We start from the raw sequence: 16,140 nt of genomic DNA on the forward strand, positions 1-16,140 counted from the left end.
GTCCTATCTCCCACCTCTTCTGCTTGAATTTAATAATTGTTTATGCTTTACAACTTATGTTTCTGCGTAAGGTCTAATAATCTTCTCCCAGGAAGGAAATAAGTCTCATTCTCTATTTTGTGACTTTGGATACCCTATCAGGCAGTATTTTGGTAGGAATAATTTTGAGATAGTGTGAAATACACTATTCACTTCTAGAGAGCTTCTTATAAATCAAGAGTTTTCTTAATGAGAATGGGTGGGGGGGGAAGAGGATCTCTTTGATTTTGAAAGGTTGTGCAATTGTTATTTTACATCTCTGCAATTGAAAAGATAAATTGAAAATTCCAATTGACTCCCAACCCTGAAAAGAATGAGCAGGGAGAAAATCAGAAAACAAGTAATGGAAGCCGGTCAGATTAAAATTAGCAAAAGAAATGCTTTTTACAAAATGAATAATTTGATGTGGAACTTTCTGCCACACTGGGATTATTTTTTTTTTAAACCAAGTACTTAGCAACAATTGAAAGGGAATCAGGCAATTAAATGGATGATAACATTTTTAGTTAGAGCAGAATAAAATCTAAAATGAAGTAGGAAATATCAGCCATTTCAGGATATAAAACAAGCACTTAAGAAGAGGAGGAATCTTTCAGTAATAATTATTCCATATGTCTTCATAATGTGGCTTCCTAATTTATCTTTTCCTGTGATGCTTCTGATCTTGGGTGCAGTCAGACAGGATACCTGACTGGGTAGATTACTGATCCGCCCTGCTCTGTCAATTCCTGTGCTCACTGACAGTTTTTATGACTACAGAGCAGACAGATTCTAGTTTAATAGGAAATAACATTCCTGCAATTTTTTTAGCAACTAGTCATAGATCCTACTTATAGATAGGATTTTGTATACAAGATTTTAGTCAGTGATACAGAATGTAAATTCTGAGCATGCTCTGAGTTACACCTCTAGAGAGAACATCATTATTAAACCTTTTTGAGGGTGTCCCTGGTGGCAGCTCTGTAGAGCAGGTGGCCTGCATGGCACAAGCACACAGAGAGTCAGGAGCCTGTGTCTTATCAGACCATATAATCTAAAAATCACTCAGCCTGTTTAGGTCTCCTGGGGAGATGATGACGATGACACAGGACTCTTATGCTAAAAACTAATTGTTGACCTGCAGAGGACGTCATTCAACACAAATCCCAACAGAAAAGGGCTGGGTGATGGATGTTTCTGGGTAGCAGGCCAAGCTCTCATTTGGTTTGCAACAGATAGTTCTCTGGGTTGCCTCAAGATTTTCATGTCTAATCCCTCCTTACTTGAAAATAGAGAGCAAATTAATTAAAAAAAAAAAAAGCTTACAATTTATGTTTACTAACGTATGTATATAAACCTGAAAGGAGCAAACAGTTCCTCCCCTGTCTCAGGGCATAAAATGCCCTCACTCTTGACTATGGTGCTTGGGTTTCCTGGAACATTAAGCTAAGCAGTGGGTAGGTGGAAGGTTAAAGGCAAGGAAACAGTGTTGAAAAGGAATACAGTAAGTAAGTAGAATGTAAGTAGAATGTAAGTAATGTAAGAATACAGTAAGTAAGTATGGGAATGTGGGAATGCATATTCATCTGTTGATTGAAACATGGCCAGTAGATCCAGGGAAGTGACGCATCTGCATCTGCAACGCCACATCCAGTGGTGTCCTCCATGCCCCAGCATGAAGAAGACATTGGTAAACTGGAGTGAGTTCAGTGGAGGGCCACCAAGATGATCAGGGGCTGGAACACTTGCCCTGTGAACAGAGGCCAGTGGAATGGGGCTCATTTAGCATGGAGAAGAGGTAACCACAGGGACCTGATAGCTGCCTGCTAGAACGTGCAGGGAGGTTGAGAAGATGGAGTCAGTCTGTGCATGGTGCCGCATGGTGGGAGGACAAGAGACAATAATCGTAAATTGAAGCAAGAATGTTTCTGACTGGAATCAAAAGAAAACTTTTCCAGCATGGAACAGTCAAGTATTGGAAGGGTTGTCAAGAGAAGTTGTGCAGTCTGCATCTATGGATGTTTTTATGACTTGACTGGAGAAAGCCCTGAGTCTGTTCTGAACAGAACATTAACTGGAGACCTGCCAAGGTTCTATCAAGTCAGAATGAATCTCTGATTCTGTGCAATTTTCCTCATATGATATTGTACTGTACACCTTATTCTATCTGTTCTTTTCTGGTAGATTAAATTTTCTTCACTAACCACTTTTTCCTTGTATTCTCCTTGTATACTTCTTCTGCTCTGCTGTACCTTTCTAACTCTAAATACGTCTGATAGATCCATTGTCACTGGACCATGGAGCCTTCAGACTTCTCCTGACTTCAGTACCCCTCAACCCTCAGAGCAGCGTTCCTACTCACCAAATCCATGGAGACTCTGCATGGCCATCGCTGCCTTCTGCTTTCCTTTCTGAGCTGTCTTGTAGATGGTTTGCCATCTGCTTTGCTGCAGTGCCTGTGTTCTTTCTTCTAGTAATGGATGCAGAATGCTTCTGTGCTCATTAAAAGATAGTGGTGTCGCTGCATTCAGCTTTCATAAGAGAAGCACCTAATGGTAGGCATGGCCTCTGACCAGTGGTATGCATGGACTGTAAATAAACGTGAAGAGATTTTTGGAAGCAAAAGAGTACCAAAGCTTACTGGGCTACTCTCAGTAGACCTTCTGGAGCAAAAAAAAAAAAGGGGGGGGGGGGGGGGGGTTTGTTTGTTTTGGCTTTATTGCTGGGTTTCAGAAAACTGGAGTTTCTTCTGGCCTCTAGTCTCAGGACATATTTTCAGACTCCGATACCCTCCGTATTTTTTGTATTCTTACTATCTTCTTTAAAACTCATTGATATTAGAAGTGTGAAGGTCTTTATGAAAAATGTTCTCACATTTCCCTGTGGGTCGGGGAGGGTGTATTTTTGGGTGTATCTTTTACATCTGTTTTTACAGCTGAGCCTTGCCCAGTTGCCTTTGATCTCATTAGCAGCTAAATTGTAATAATTGTAGCAGAACCTGCATTACTTATACTTTAATACCTATTCCAAACAGCCTTGAGTGGCATTGCAGTTTTGTTATCAAGTAGGTCAGATTAACACTACTCATAGATTCTCTGAGTAACTACAGTTTTTCCCTATTCATTCAAACTTGACTCTACTAGCATTTGGATGCTGTAAAAACTGTAACATTTCTAAATCAGTGCATTTTCTCACGTGTCTTGTGAACAACTTGGAGTTGGTAAAGATGGTTTTGAATTTCCCGAATTTTCTTCTGGTCTCTCAGATACTCCTCAGCTCAGGGTATTGCTGCCAGAAGAGTTTTGTAGTGGGCAGCACACTTGAAACTTACCAAGTTATAATTTAAAATGCTGGAATAAAGCAAGCAGTGAATATACTAGGAATATAGGGATAAGGGTAATTGTTACATAAAGTACCTTTGATTCACGTGGAGGAAAGAATAAAATTATGGAGGCAGTTGTGAAGGTTTTCTTCTGCAGCCCACAAGCTGCATATTGCTGCTCTTCCATAATTCTGTCTTAACAAAGCCTGAGACTTTGACCTTGGAACACTGAGATTTCAGTCATTTGCATATATTTGGCCATACAGACCTTGTCTGATTTTTGGAAATTTTGGAAGTCTTCTATGTAATTTAATGTATTGTATCATACTAATTGCAAAAGGAATCTTGGTTTAATTCATGTGTAAATCAAATAATATTTTTCAGTCAAAACCCATGAATCTTCTTTTCATAGAGGCCTACAATACTGATAATTCATTGTTGTGTCAAGGGCTGCAGTCATCTAAATGGAAAGATGTTTCAATAAGAAATCTTGGGATTAGAAAACATTTTAAAGATTTAGTCTGCTTTTTAAAGTAAAGACATACTTCTGGACAAATAAATACAGACTACCATATTATGAGCTTCTTCCATCTAGATATCTCTTTCCATTAAGTTTGTTGACAGAAGTTAAATTTAAAAATTCAGTTCTTCTTCACAGTTCAGGCCATTAGCTAACCTATTGACAAAGGCTAGTTTCTGCCTTTTGGAGGTCAAGGAAGCTGTACTGCTCTTCATCCAGTGCTGCAAGCCTCCCCGTAAACAAGCCTTGATGTCTTCGGATTGGATTTGTGTGCCCTGGCTTGCATAACCATACAGCTTGTATCCCAGTGTTATTAGCCAAAAGGAATATAGGGACTTACATAATCATTACACGATTATTTTTCAGTAACTGTACTGTAAATATGTAATTCTCTCTGCTCCTAATAACTCTTAATCCCTTTGTTTCTATTGGCTCCTGGGCTCAGATTTGGCTGTGGCCTCCATGCCCTGGCCACTGATAAAACTTGAAAAATTGTTACTTTCAGGGTTCACCTGCTTTGCTCCCAGCAGTAAATATGTGCTCCCCAGCACAGGCAGGGGCACTGCATCTGGGTGCACTGTGTTGTGGGAGTGTGGGCAGCACTTCTGCCCCTGTGCCTTCTGAGAAGGGTCCATTCATCTCCAGAATCCTTTCATACCTGGCTGTATGTGTATGTTCAGCACTGACCTCTTTGCTGAGCTTCTTTGTGTGTTTTATGCCCGGGAGTTATTGAAGAAACAGTTTTGATCTCATTTCTCCATGGTGTTTGGTAAAGAAGATTCTTCCTTGAGATACTGTGGTGAGAAAATCTAAATTACGAAGAACTCTTGATCCACTGCAGGTGTTGGAAGCCAGAAAGAGATTATTCTCCTTTTGGTACAAGCAAGTAGAAAAAGGCCCTTTAGAGTGCTTCTTGTAAAAACATCACCCTGTTGTGCTGTTTGGCTGCAACATCTGTGAGATTTGGTGGTCAGAGCTCTCCCAAGTTGTAGCTCTTCCAGTGATAACTTATGCTAGTAAAGTACCTTTCAGGTATATTTGAAAATATCCTCAACTTTGATGCAAAATTGCTTTTCTTACTGCTTTTAATATTAGAAGTATAACTCAATTTTTTAATTTCAGCCTTACAAGATACTTGAACATAATTTTTCTGTGTTTAATTAGCTTCATGAGTCAGTGCCTGGTTTTAGGTCTTGACATTTTTGGCATGTGAAATTTTCTTGTGTATTTGACCTTGGCTTTATTCCAGAATAAATATTTTAAGCTGCTAGTTGTGTGTAGTTTTTTTTTGTCTTTGGTCTGAGATTAGGGGGCAGACATAAGGAGCACTGAGAGAAGTGAACTGTATAAACCACAATTAGAATTGCAGTGCACAGGTGTCTGTAGATCTCACACAATTGCCAAGCTTATTTGTTTCTCAAATGATAGGGGCTTTGGGAGTATATTTTCGAGAATAAAGAGAGCAGCAGGCCTTCCGTTTGTATGTTACGGTTGTGGGTTGGTTGTTTGGGGTTTTTTGGTTTTCTTTTTTTTTTTTGAAATCCTGCTTTAAATTCTTCCAGACTTGATACATTTGATATCTTTACAGAACCAGCATATTGAATGGTTGAAAGTGATCTGCTGTGGCTGGGGATGCAGTTTGTAACTGCCTTCAGAGAGGACTCAGCATTGAAGAATAAAAATTTCTTGCGTAATAGCTTTTCTTTGAGCATCAAATTAGGTCTTGTGGTTCAAAAATCTGAATGCCAGCATTGAAAATAAGAAGACTTGTAATAATATTAAAAGAGAATGACTTTAGCATCAAGGTTATGGGTGAGTTCTGCTGCAGGGCCTTGAGGATCTTTTTGGGAAAAGAGGCATCTTAAATCTCTATGCTAGTCATGCACAAAATATTATTGCAATGAAAAAATAGTGAAGTGAATAAACAGCAGCTCACAGTACAGGATGCTTGATGCATCAGGAGTCCTAGTGTTCACTGTATTTTGCAATTTAATGCACAATATTTTTTTAGTTCTGTATTTCTGTATGCTCCACTCACTGTGTTGGAGCTGTATTCTTGGGATGTGAGGTTTCATTAAAAAATAAATAATAATCGCAGCCCCCGCTCCCCCCACGTACACTCATTTTCTGTAATATGGTAATGATATCACCGTAGCAGTAATTACGGGTCATCTTCATTTCTTTCATCTCTGCTGGTTCTGATGGCTTCATTCCTTTGACGGAGAAGATTTGGCTCTGGGTGCTGTGATTATTTTGTTAAGCATTATTCGAATAGACAGGAGTGAGAGAAATTAATCAATCCAAATGCAATTAGCATCATGTTTAACCCAGTGATGGACGTCTCAAGGTGAAACAGCCAGGGGAGTTTCAGACATTATTATTCAATCCAGTGGCTCTTATCTAAATTATAATCAAGAGGTTTTTATTGGCTTTGCAGAGAGAAGATGTAACTCTTTCCCTGCTTGGGGGGTCAAAGGGATCACATCTTTGGCCCTACAGGATATTGGCTGCAGGCAGCTCCTAGAATTGGGAGGTACTGTAAGGGTTTACTGTAATATGGGGGTCACTCAGGGCAAAATACCTGCACATGCTAATATCTGTGGCCTGGGATATAAGTAGCAGCTCCCTAGTCATCGGCAGGGTCGTCTTTGCACCTTGCTTTGAGCGTTTTCATTGACTGACTTTGCCCATCTGTACATGAATGAATGCTGTTGGCAGTTTTGGCATTTGAAGCTCTGTGAACATCACAGTTTGCAACGGAATGCAAACAGAATGGTAACCTCCTTGCAAGGTAGGGAAATCTGGTTAGGAGAACAAGGTAAACTATTCTGCAGAGAAGGAATCTAATTTTTCTTAGAGCAGATATAATTTTATTATTTATTGATAGCAACAATAACATTTTTGAGGATTTATTAATCTGAAGCAGATCTGTTATCACTGCTGGATAATCCTGAATGATCTCTGAGATCTCTTATCAGGTATAAGATAAATCATGACTACTATGTGTGGAGAAACCAAGGTGGAAAGAGGTCACGTAAGGATTTCATAATTCAGGAAAGCATTAGGTATTTGATTACAATTCTTAAGGCTCTAGCCTTAAGACACTCACTAAACTGTTTCAGTGGTTTAAAACTTTATCTGTCTCAGCTATTTACCACTTCTCTGTCAGAGAGGACTGTTCTTATAGCACATTGGGAGGAGCAGTCCTTGTGCCTCACCTGCTCCAACCCACAGCCTGGCTTTGTGCAAGCTTTCACCTTCTCTGGCATTTCAAAACAAGCCATGCCAGACGGTGAAGTACAGCTGACATAAAGTGCACATTCTGCTGTCTCATTCACCAAGGGAAGGATGGTGATGTTTTGTACCAAGGGGGTGTTATTATTTAAAAATGCTGCAGCAAGACTTGACAGAGCTCATCTTTCAGAGCCTGAATTCTAGCACAGTTGCTGACTGCTTTAGCATACATCTTGTGCTGGTTTTGGCTGGGGTGGAGTTAATTTTCTTCACAGTGGCTGGCATGGGGCTGTGTTTTGGATTTGTGCTGAACACAGGTTGATAACAGAGATGCTTTTGTTATTGCTGAGCAGGGCTTACACAGAGCCAAGGCCTTTTCTGCTTTCCATACTGCCACACTGGCACGAGGTATATGTTGGGAGGAGACACAGCTGGGACAGGTGACTCAAACTGACCAAAGGGATATCCCAGACCCTGTGACATCACGCTCAGTGTAGAAAGTGGGGGAAAGGAGGAGGAGGGGAGGGATGTTCAGAGGGATGGTGTTTGTCTTCCCAAGTCACCATTATGTGTGATGGGACCATGCTCTCCTGGAGAAGGCCGAACACCTGCCTGCCCATGGGGAGCAGTGAATCAATTCCTTGTTTTGCTTTGCTTTCTCTGTTAAACTGTCTTTATGTCAACCCACAAGTTTCCCAGCTTTTGCCGTTCTGATTCTCTCCCCAATTCTGCTGGTGAGGGAGTGAGTGAGTAAATGGCTGCATGGGGCTTGGTTGCTGGCTGGGATGAAAGCACAACAGTCTGTACTGAGGCTATAACCCCATCTGTAAGGTGGGAATTAAACCACTGTATGTTTCAAGAATGTTGTAAAGCTTGATAAACTCTGTAAGTGCTTTGATATTGATTAGTGAGAGATGCCATGGTAATGCAAGCTTATTCCACCTGGAGTTTTATGCTGATTCTGTCATCTTACCTGAGGAATGTGTTTCAGGAGTGTTAGGTGATTGCAGTAGTCTTCAGTGTCAGTGTAACTGTTCCTGAGGCACAGCTTGGAGTCTCTGCATGTGCCAGTTGTGCCTTCAGTGAAGGTGACTGACCTTGTTTTCACTAGCCACTGCTCTCCTGAGATGGTTGTTCAGCTCTCGCTGAAATTGGGCATGGGGTAGCATTCACTGGTAAGTATTCGTCAAAGGCCAACAGTCATCAAGTAGCAGCTCATTTGACACTTATATTAGGAAGTACACAGCAGATAGCAGAGTAATTGGAGCTCTTTCTGTGAAGAAAGAGGAGTGAGCTGGTGCCAGGTATTGATAGGATTTTGGGAGTCTGGTTTGAGATAGATCTGCATGGCCCAGTTTCTATTTCTCTGACAGAAGTTCAGATTATGTTGTCTGGGTAATAATATTCTCCTGGTCTTGTCTGTCATATGCTTCTTTTTTTTTTGAGGGCTGTTCAGTAATATTGTCAATCTTAAATATTTTTGCTGATTTTAAATTACGTTTTTGCCTTCAACCCCCATTCTCTGACTTATTTTTTTATTTTTTGTCTGCATGCAATATAAGTTGAGCCCAGCTAAAAGATGTGACTTTGCAATTGGCTTTCATAAATTCACTCACTCCCACAGTTGCTCACAGGCAAATTCCTCTAGGCCTTTTTTATGCCCTGCCAACTAAGAAAAAGAATCATTGTGTCTTCTTATCCTAACATTTTATCTCAGCACATAAGAAATCATTTCTGATGCAACAGACTCTTGTGATAAAAGGTTAAAAGCCAGAGAAGTGTTCTGCTGTCTTTCTGCAATTCATGTTCTTTGCCCTAAAATGGCAATTTCCATTGACACTGCTTCAGAAATAAACCTTTCCAGTTTTGTTTTCTATGTAGTCCAAGGACAGAGCCGTGGTTTGAGAGTGCATGATTAGTACTTTAAAGGAATCCTTCCATGTTGAAAAACAAGTTCTTTAGTTACCATAAATACAACTGAATGGGAGGAATAACTGATAAGCTAACCAAGTATATCAGTGCCTAAGATAACCTTTTTGTAGGCAAGAATGTGGCATTCAAAATGTGACACTGCAAGACATTTCAGAGCTAAAAACATTAATTGTATTTCTGGGTTTTATTAGTAGCAAGACCTTTAGATTTCAGCAAAGCTATATTTTCAGGTCAGAGAAGGATCACAGTCAAATTTTTCCCGTAAGTTGTACATCTGGGAGAGAAGCTAAGAAGTGCTTCTCAAGCAAGTGACTTTGTATTAAAATATCTATAATTTGAAGATACTTGCGAGCTTTGTTTTGAGATTTTTAGATAAGCCCAGAAGTAGTAAGCAGTGAAGGTATAATGTTCATGATGAATGTGTGATAAATAGTTTGTCACATATATCTTATCCCCTAGTGTGTCGTGGATATATTTAAGTGTATATTATGTTTAAAAAGTGTGCACGTATGTGTGTTGCTTAGGGATTCTCCTGGATGAAAGTTGCTTATGTAAGTATAAATCACTGTTTTCCTTGCTGATTTTAAAGCAGTAAATCCTTCCATTATTTCCTGGCCATCCAGACCTTATGACACAGTGTGTCCTGTGCTGCCGTATGTGTGAGAAGGCTTTTTATGGGGAGCAATCAGGCTGGACCCCAATCTCCAGTGCAGTGGTTTTTTCTAATTAAATTGTCACTGGAAGGAATATCCGGAACAGCAGTTTTCATTTTCAATCGAGGAAAAAACATTATGAGTCTTTGTCATTTGATTAAAAGTTACTTAACCTTTAAATTGCTACAGATGTAAAGATAGCTCTGAGTTTCCAATGTAATCGCCTCCAAGTTAAAATCAGGAAAATCTTTGTGTAATGAAACCCATATGTCATAGTGAAAGGATGCAAAGCACTGGCAGAGTGGGCTGCTCTAGCAGGAGATTCTGCACCCAATCTTGTTAACCAGGACTGCTTTTGGTAATCCCTCATCTCCTCACTTGTAGGAAATCAATCTGTACTACTGAATCTTTTCAACCAGTAACTACAAAATTTACTGCAGAGAGGCAGCTTGGGGACAATTGTAGTAAAAACGGAGCCTGAGGCAACAAGGCTAAATGTGGGATTGAGGGATTGAAGTTCTAAAGAGGAGATTATATTAAACCTTATTCTGCTCCCCTATTGAGTAGAAATGTCTCCTCCTCCTTTCAGCCCCAGCCTTTCCTACCCAGTACCTGTTCTTGAGATCTGCTTGGCAGATCTTGCCAGGCAGCAAACTTAATTCCTACAGTACAGCATTCTCTGTTAATTATAATAGCCTGATACCATTTTTCAATACATTTATCTGAAAGGGTTTATTCAAGCACTACTTCCAGTGCAACCAGTGCTGATATCTTAAAGCGTTTTTTTCTGTGGAGTTTAGTGTCTTCCTCCTCCCTAGTAGGTGAGGTTAATTTGTACCCAAGCTATTGCAATGGTATCCATTGTTGATTTTTCTATTGTAGTAGATGCACAGCATAGGCAAGGTTGTAAATCGTGACTTGTCATGCAGATTCATGTTTCTGTTTTGTGCTGTGCAGCCTCTGTAGTGTGTGTTTGCTGGTACAATGAAACCTGTGCTCAAACCTTCTCTTCCCTTGAAGTCCATGGTTTAAACAACCATTGTAAAGAAAAAATCCCTGAGGTTTTCACTATAGTTTTGTCCAACCTTTTAATTAAAAAAATCTACCTCTATCTACTATTCAAATGGCTTCTGCTGGTCCCTTGGGTAGTTGCTTAAAGCTGGTTTTACCATCTCTCTTAGCCTTCAATCGTATTTGGAATGTGGGTGATGGTTTCTTCATTCACGAGCTCTTCCCTCACTCCAACAAGCTCCATAAGACCCCAGTGGAAATGATATTCCTATTATTAAGAATTCATTTCTCAGCAGCAATACTGAGCAGAGAAGTCAGTTTAATATTAGAGCCTTTTATTGTGCAAAATCCATCAAATCATACTCCAGTGCAGATTAAAGAGAAACAAAGGTGAAGGAATAGCCAAGATGTTTGAACACAGTACCATGTAATAAAAATTTGGCCTGTGTTTACCAGGAATACACTGAACTGTGGTTCTTGGGCAGATAAGGGAAGCAGCTGAAGCAGGGGAGACAAGATTGTTAATGTTGTGGAAACTTGCCCTTAGTTTGGCTGTGATTTTTCTGTCAAATGAGGATGTTTCTTCCTGACCATTTTCATACATATACAAAGATATAAGATCCTTTTTCTTTCTCAGTTTGGCATCATATCTTTAAAGATAAAGCCCTGGTGCAAGCCTGAGTCTGTGAGGAGACGAGGAATACAGAATAGCAGAAGGCTGTCTCCTGCTCCTAATGGGATTTTGTAGCAGCATGTGCGAGTTTGTTTCAGAAGTCAGAAATGAACAGATGTTGGTATAAATTACCTCTGTGTCTGATGTCTTGCAAATTAAAAGCGCGGTTGGCATCACTAAACAATTTCACCAGGTTGGGGGGGGAGTGGGTGATGATTATTGTAGCAGGTCGGTAAGAATCTTTAAGCTGCAGCAGAACAGGATAGCAAGGATAAAGGAATGAAGAATAAAATGAGAGGTCTGTGAATTAATCAGAAATGTTAACATCTCCGATGACAAGTGAACAGGCAGGCACGTGCTCTGGAGCAACCTCCAACCCACAGTAATTTCACTCAGCGCACAGAAGGAGTCTATGCTCTGCCTGATTTATAGGGTGCAGCCCTCTTTGGGGGAACAGAATTGACATGCATTCGTATATCTCCTGTATGGGACTTGCACTCTGGAAAACTTTCCACTTTATCAGCTACAGTTCAGCTTTGTGCTTCTCTCTGTTAAGAGTGTTTTAAAACCATGCACTATTGTGGGAGCAAGGCAGGGAGGTGTCAAAGAGCTAAGTGCTAAGAATCTATTCCAAGCCAAAATTTTAAAAATCTTTCAGCTTTATTTAGTCATGTTCTTTGTGCATAACAACTTAGTTCCTGGCAAAATACCAATTCACTCTGTTCTTCTGCAGTACCCTCTATCCCTGTGTCACTTCAGCAGCAGTTAAAACATACAAGTTATCTTGGGGCTGGGGAGGTACAAATGAGTACTTTTGTGATAATTCATGCTGTGAATCAGAAGCAGGATCCCAGGTGATACAACTCACAGCTGGAGGCATGAGGTAAATAGTGCAGTGATCTGCTTGAACCTGCAGCCAGTCTGAAGCATGTTCCACTCAGGACAATGGGCTTTGCAGCCTACGAGTATCAGTATGTAACAGACAGGTTACATACTTTTACATACAATTAATTGTTTTGCAATTTTACACCTCATGATAAAATTTTATGTAAACAAATTAGAATGTAATAATTTAAAGAAGAGGCTTCAAAAGACACAAATTCTGACTTTTATGTAAACAATAACAAAATGTCTTTATCTGAGTGCACACTGAGTATTGTAAGCTGAACATTTTTATTATATTTTAGTCCTATTCTGACAGATAATCAATAATGTCAAAAGAAAACTCAACATCAACAACAAACCCACCTCCAGTTTTTATGCTAATTTTGATTTCTGATGTTTTGTCTCAGTAGGAAGTCAGGAATTGAATGGATAAAACAGTCTTGGAGGCTAGGTGTGGGAAACATGCATGCTTTCAGCATTCCTGTGAATAAAACCCTCCATGTTTTGATGCCTGCCAGTCCAGCACAAAGCTTACACCTTTATTCAAAAGAATTGGAGGGGCACCATTGGGAAGATTGTCTTTCTCCAGGCCTCAGTTGCTAATGGTGGTGTCTTTGATGCATTGTATTGTTATTGCAAGGCACAGATAGTATTAGGGCTGCTCTGCCAGCTTGTGAGCTTATGGATTCTCAAGTCAGAAATGTCTCATGCAGAAAAGTGGCTGTGTAAACCCTGCTGTAGTACAGCTACCAGAGATTGATGGTACCAAGAGTGAGAGAGAGACATACAAGCCTTGCCTTGCTGTATTAAACATCAAAGGACTGACAATGCAGAGAGAAAGAGAAGACCAAAGCTCTATAAACTTTACTTTATTACCCTATCTATAGATGAACTGCATTGAAGGAATATAAACCCCATTATATTACAGCATCCGGGGACTGACACTGCTGAGAGAGAGAAAATGCTGCCTAATTTCTGTTGAAGACCGCATCATCGAGGGACCAATAATCTTGAAACGGAGAAAAAGAGAATTCCATAATCTCTGACAGATTATAACATACAGGAACAATTGTGCTGAGATAGAGTGATGGAGATTTGGATTTCACCATTCAGAGACAGATAGTACAGAGAAAAGGAGGTGCTGCAAGAGCATAATGCAGTAGGAATAGAAAGCATAGATTGTATGTAATGAGACAGCCTGTGGGAATTATTGCTGAGTTTAGAAGATTCCAGACCCTGCCTGCATTTGTAGGATGTCAGGAATTCAAGCTGAAATGCAGTTTTATTTACTTTCCACTTTAATAGATAAATAAAATAGTTCTTAGTTTTGGTACAAGCACAAATCTAAAGGAATTTCTTATCCTATGGTTAAATTACGTTATACAGTTATACAAATTATACAATTGTTTGAGTTTCTTGGCTTTTTTAAAAATACTGATTTCTTTTTCCTCCGTTGTGATTTCAGCTAGAGAAATGACTCGAGGGAAATTCCTGAACATCCTAGAGAAACCCAAAAAGTAGCTGCATCTAGCGTTTGGATGAAAATACCCCAACCAGGTCATTTTATGTACTGCGGATCCAGATGAAGCCCAGAACGTCTAAGAAGAACAAAGCTCTTGCTCTAGACCTTCAGAAGCAAACATCTCCTTTTCTTCCACAGCTCATCTCTTTATGGGGGAAAACGTACGATATGCACAGGTCACAAGGACTGCAGTTGGTTGCATTGGAATTCAGACTTCATCTGACCATAGGATGTCCAACAGGAGGACTGGACCCTGACATGCTGTGACACAGTTACCTGTTTCAACCAGCAGTTCAAAGTGAAGTCAGTGTCCTTAGTCAGCTGCTCTTAGGGGCAGCCTGTTTGAGGTACACAGCAGATCTGACACTGGCCAGTGTCCATCACGAGGCCTCGACCCTTTTGTGTGTCTTTTGTCTTAGATGCATTGATTTCCTGTGTGCAACTCCTGTGCTGAAGGATTTGAGCACAGTTTGGGGTGTGGATTGACCAAGAGTGCCAGTTCAGCAGGAGCATATGCTTTTAGTGTAGAAGCCAAGTGCAGTCTCTGCATTAGATTCCAGCTGCTCACTGCCTTCAGAGAAGCACGTCTGGTACTCTGAGGAAGACCTCCAGACCTTTGGTATGCCAGGAGCTTCATTTCACTGCTAAGTGGTTTTCTAAATGAAATTGAAACTAACAGACCACAGGGAGTAAGGCATGTTGCTGTGTCCTCAAGGAAGATTTCCTCACAGAAGCTTTGGCCAGTACACAAAGAAACAGCTTTGTCAGCCCTCTGCAATTCTTTGCTTCTTGCAGAGCTAGAAACTGGAAAGAGTTATAAAGTTGAGAGATGGTAATGTTTTCAGTTATCACTCCAAGAAGTGGCAACAGGATTGTTAGCCACACTGTGAGGATGGTCTGCCTATACAGGATCTCAACATTTCTAGAAATAATGTTTTGTGGTATTTTTAATTGCTTATAAACCAACACTTCCAAATTTTCTTCTCCTACAAAACCAGAACTTTTAAGATAGAAAATTCTGTGAGCTGCTCCCTTTCAGCTTCAGCACACTGTTCTTACAGTTTAATGCCTTTTTCTTCTGTTCATGCACTTCTACATATTCAGCCCTTGGAAGAAGTATAGAGCATGTTCAGACTTTTTGTTTTATGCAAGAGAATAATGTTTTTCATTCCATCCTCTTTCCTTTTCCTAGAAAACAACATTTTAAGCATTAGTAAGTATGTTCTTTTTTAGGGTACCACATAATGTTGAAACATTGGATGAAGAGTATAGGGGGTTTTCTATTTAGAAATGTTATTTTTACCTTGCAGGCTTTTCAAAACTTGTCATTTCTCAGGCTGTAGTCACATATGAGAGGAGAAATTATTTGGAAATAGTACATGTAACAGGCTCTCCTTACAGCACTGCATTTTTCTGGCTTTGCAGAGAGAGGAGACTCTTTTTGGGTGCATGTGCAATAAGGAGGGGGAGATTTTTTTAATCAAGTAGACTTCTGACAATTTTTACTAAATTGTTGGTGACCCTTTGGTTTGCAGTCTGTGGCTTTGGTTATTGCCAGCCAGAATTAGGCTTGTTTTGGACAGCTCCTGTTAACTAAGTAGTTAAACCCCATATCCTGGAAAAGACCCTGCACAAATTTAGGAATATCAGGAGCCTGATTTAAAACTTAACAGAGTTATTTGTGTCCTTCACAGTTTATGCAGGACTGAGCTTAACAGGAACTCCATCCCTTGAGAAAGAATTAAGACAGATGAATGAGAAGAGAAGCTGAAAGTGGTAGTTCAGGAACAGAAAAAAACCTGATGGTGCAAACTGATGTTGATGTAGCTTTAAGCATTGAATTATATATTTGAAATGCAAATTTAAGTTTGTATACTATATATGTAATATATGTACATGTATGTGACAAAATGGGATACTTCATCTGCACCACCAGTATGAGTTTGTGCATTTTATAGAGGTTTCTTGGTCCAACACATTAAGGAATTGAGATCTGAAAGGAGGATATAGAAGAATATATGAAAGCCTGTCCTGGAAGTGTATGTGTATTTTCTGATATCTGCAGTAAGGAATTTTGAACTCTAGGTAGTTTTTAGTAACATATATATGTTAAAAAAAAAAAAAAAAAAAAAAGAAGAAGAAGAAAAATCTCCTTTTATCATACACAGTACTTACCTTCTATAAGGCAGCCATTAACATATGCTTTAGAATTGTGGTATTTTTTGGTTTTGTACTTACCATCTGTAGAGATGAGTCAGTGATGTTATTTTTTTATTGGCAATATTTATATGTATTTTTGTGTGTTAGCCAGAGAATTTTTTTCTGTCTGTTATTGCTTTTGAGTTTAATAAAATGCAAATGCAAACCTCA

The 16,140-nt window shown here is 39.6% G+C and overlaps 1 protein-coding gene across 2 annotated transcripts in view; it reads left to right on the forward strand.

The window, feature by feature from the left end:
- LIN52 (lin-52 DREAM MuvB core complex component) overlaps positions 1 to 15,918 on the forward strand; it is a 40,876-nt gene extending 24,958 nt beyond the window's left edge. Inside the window, exon 6 of one of the 2 annotated variants that reach the window (XM_069017866.1) lies at positions 13,714 to 15,918. In XM_069017866.1, coding sequence (XP_068873967.1) covers positions 13,714 to 13,769 — 56 coding nt within the window. In that variant the 3' untranslated portion in view covers positions 13,770 to 15,918. Of the gene's footprint in view, positions 1 to 12,658; positions 13,687 to 13,713 lie in introns of those variants that run through there. The other variant, XM_069017869.1, reaches the window with a different exon arrangement.
- Positions 15,919 to 16,140: the final 222 nt, after the last annotated feature.

The sequence above is a fragment of the Aphelocoma coerulescens genome, chromosome 5 (genome assembly GCF_041296385.1).
Source record: "Aphelocoma coerulescens isolate FSJ_1873_10779 chromosome 5, UR_Acoe_1.0, whole genome shotgun sequence".
Classification (NCBI taxonomy): Eukaryota; Metazoa; Chordata; class Aves; order Passeriformes; family Corvidae; genus Aphelocoma; species Aphelocoma coerulescens.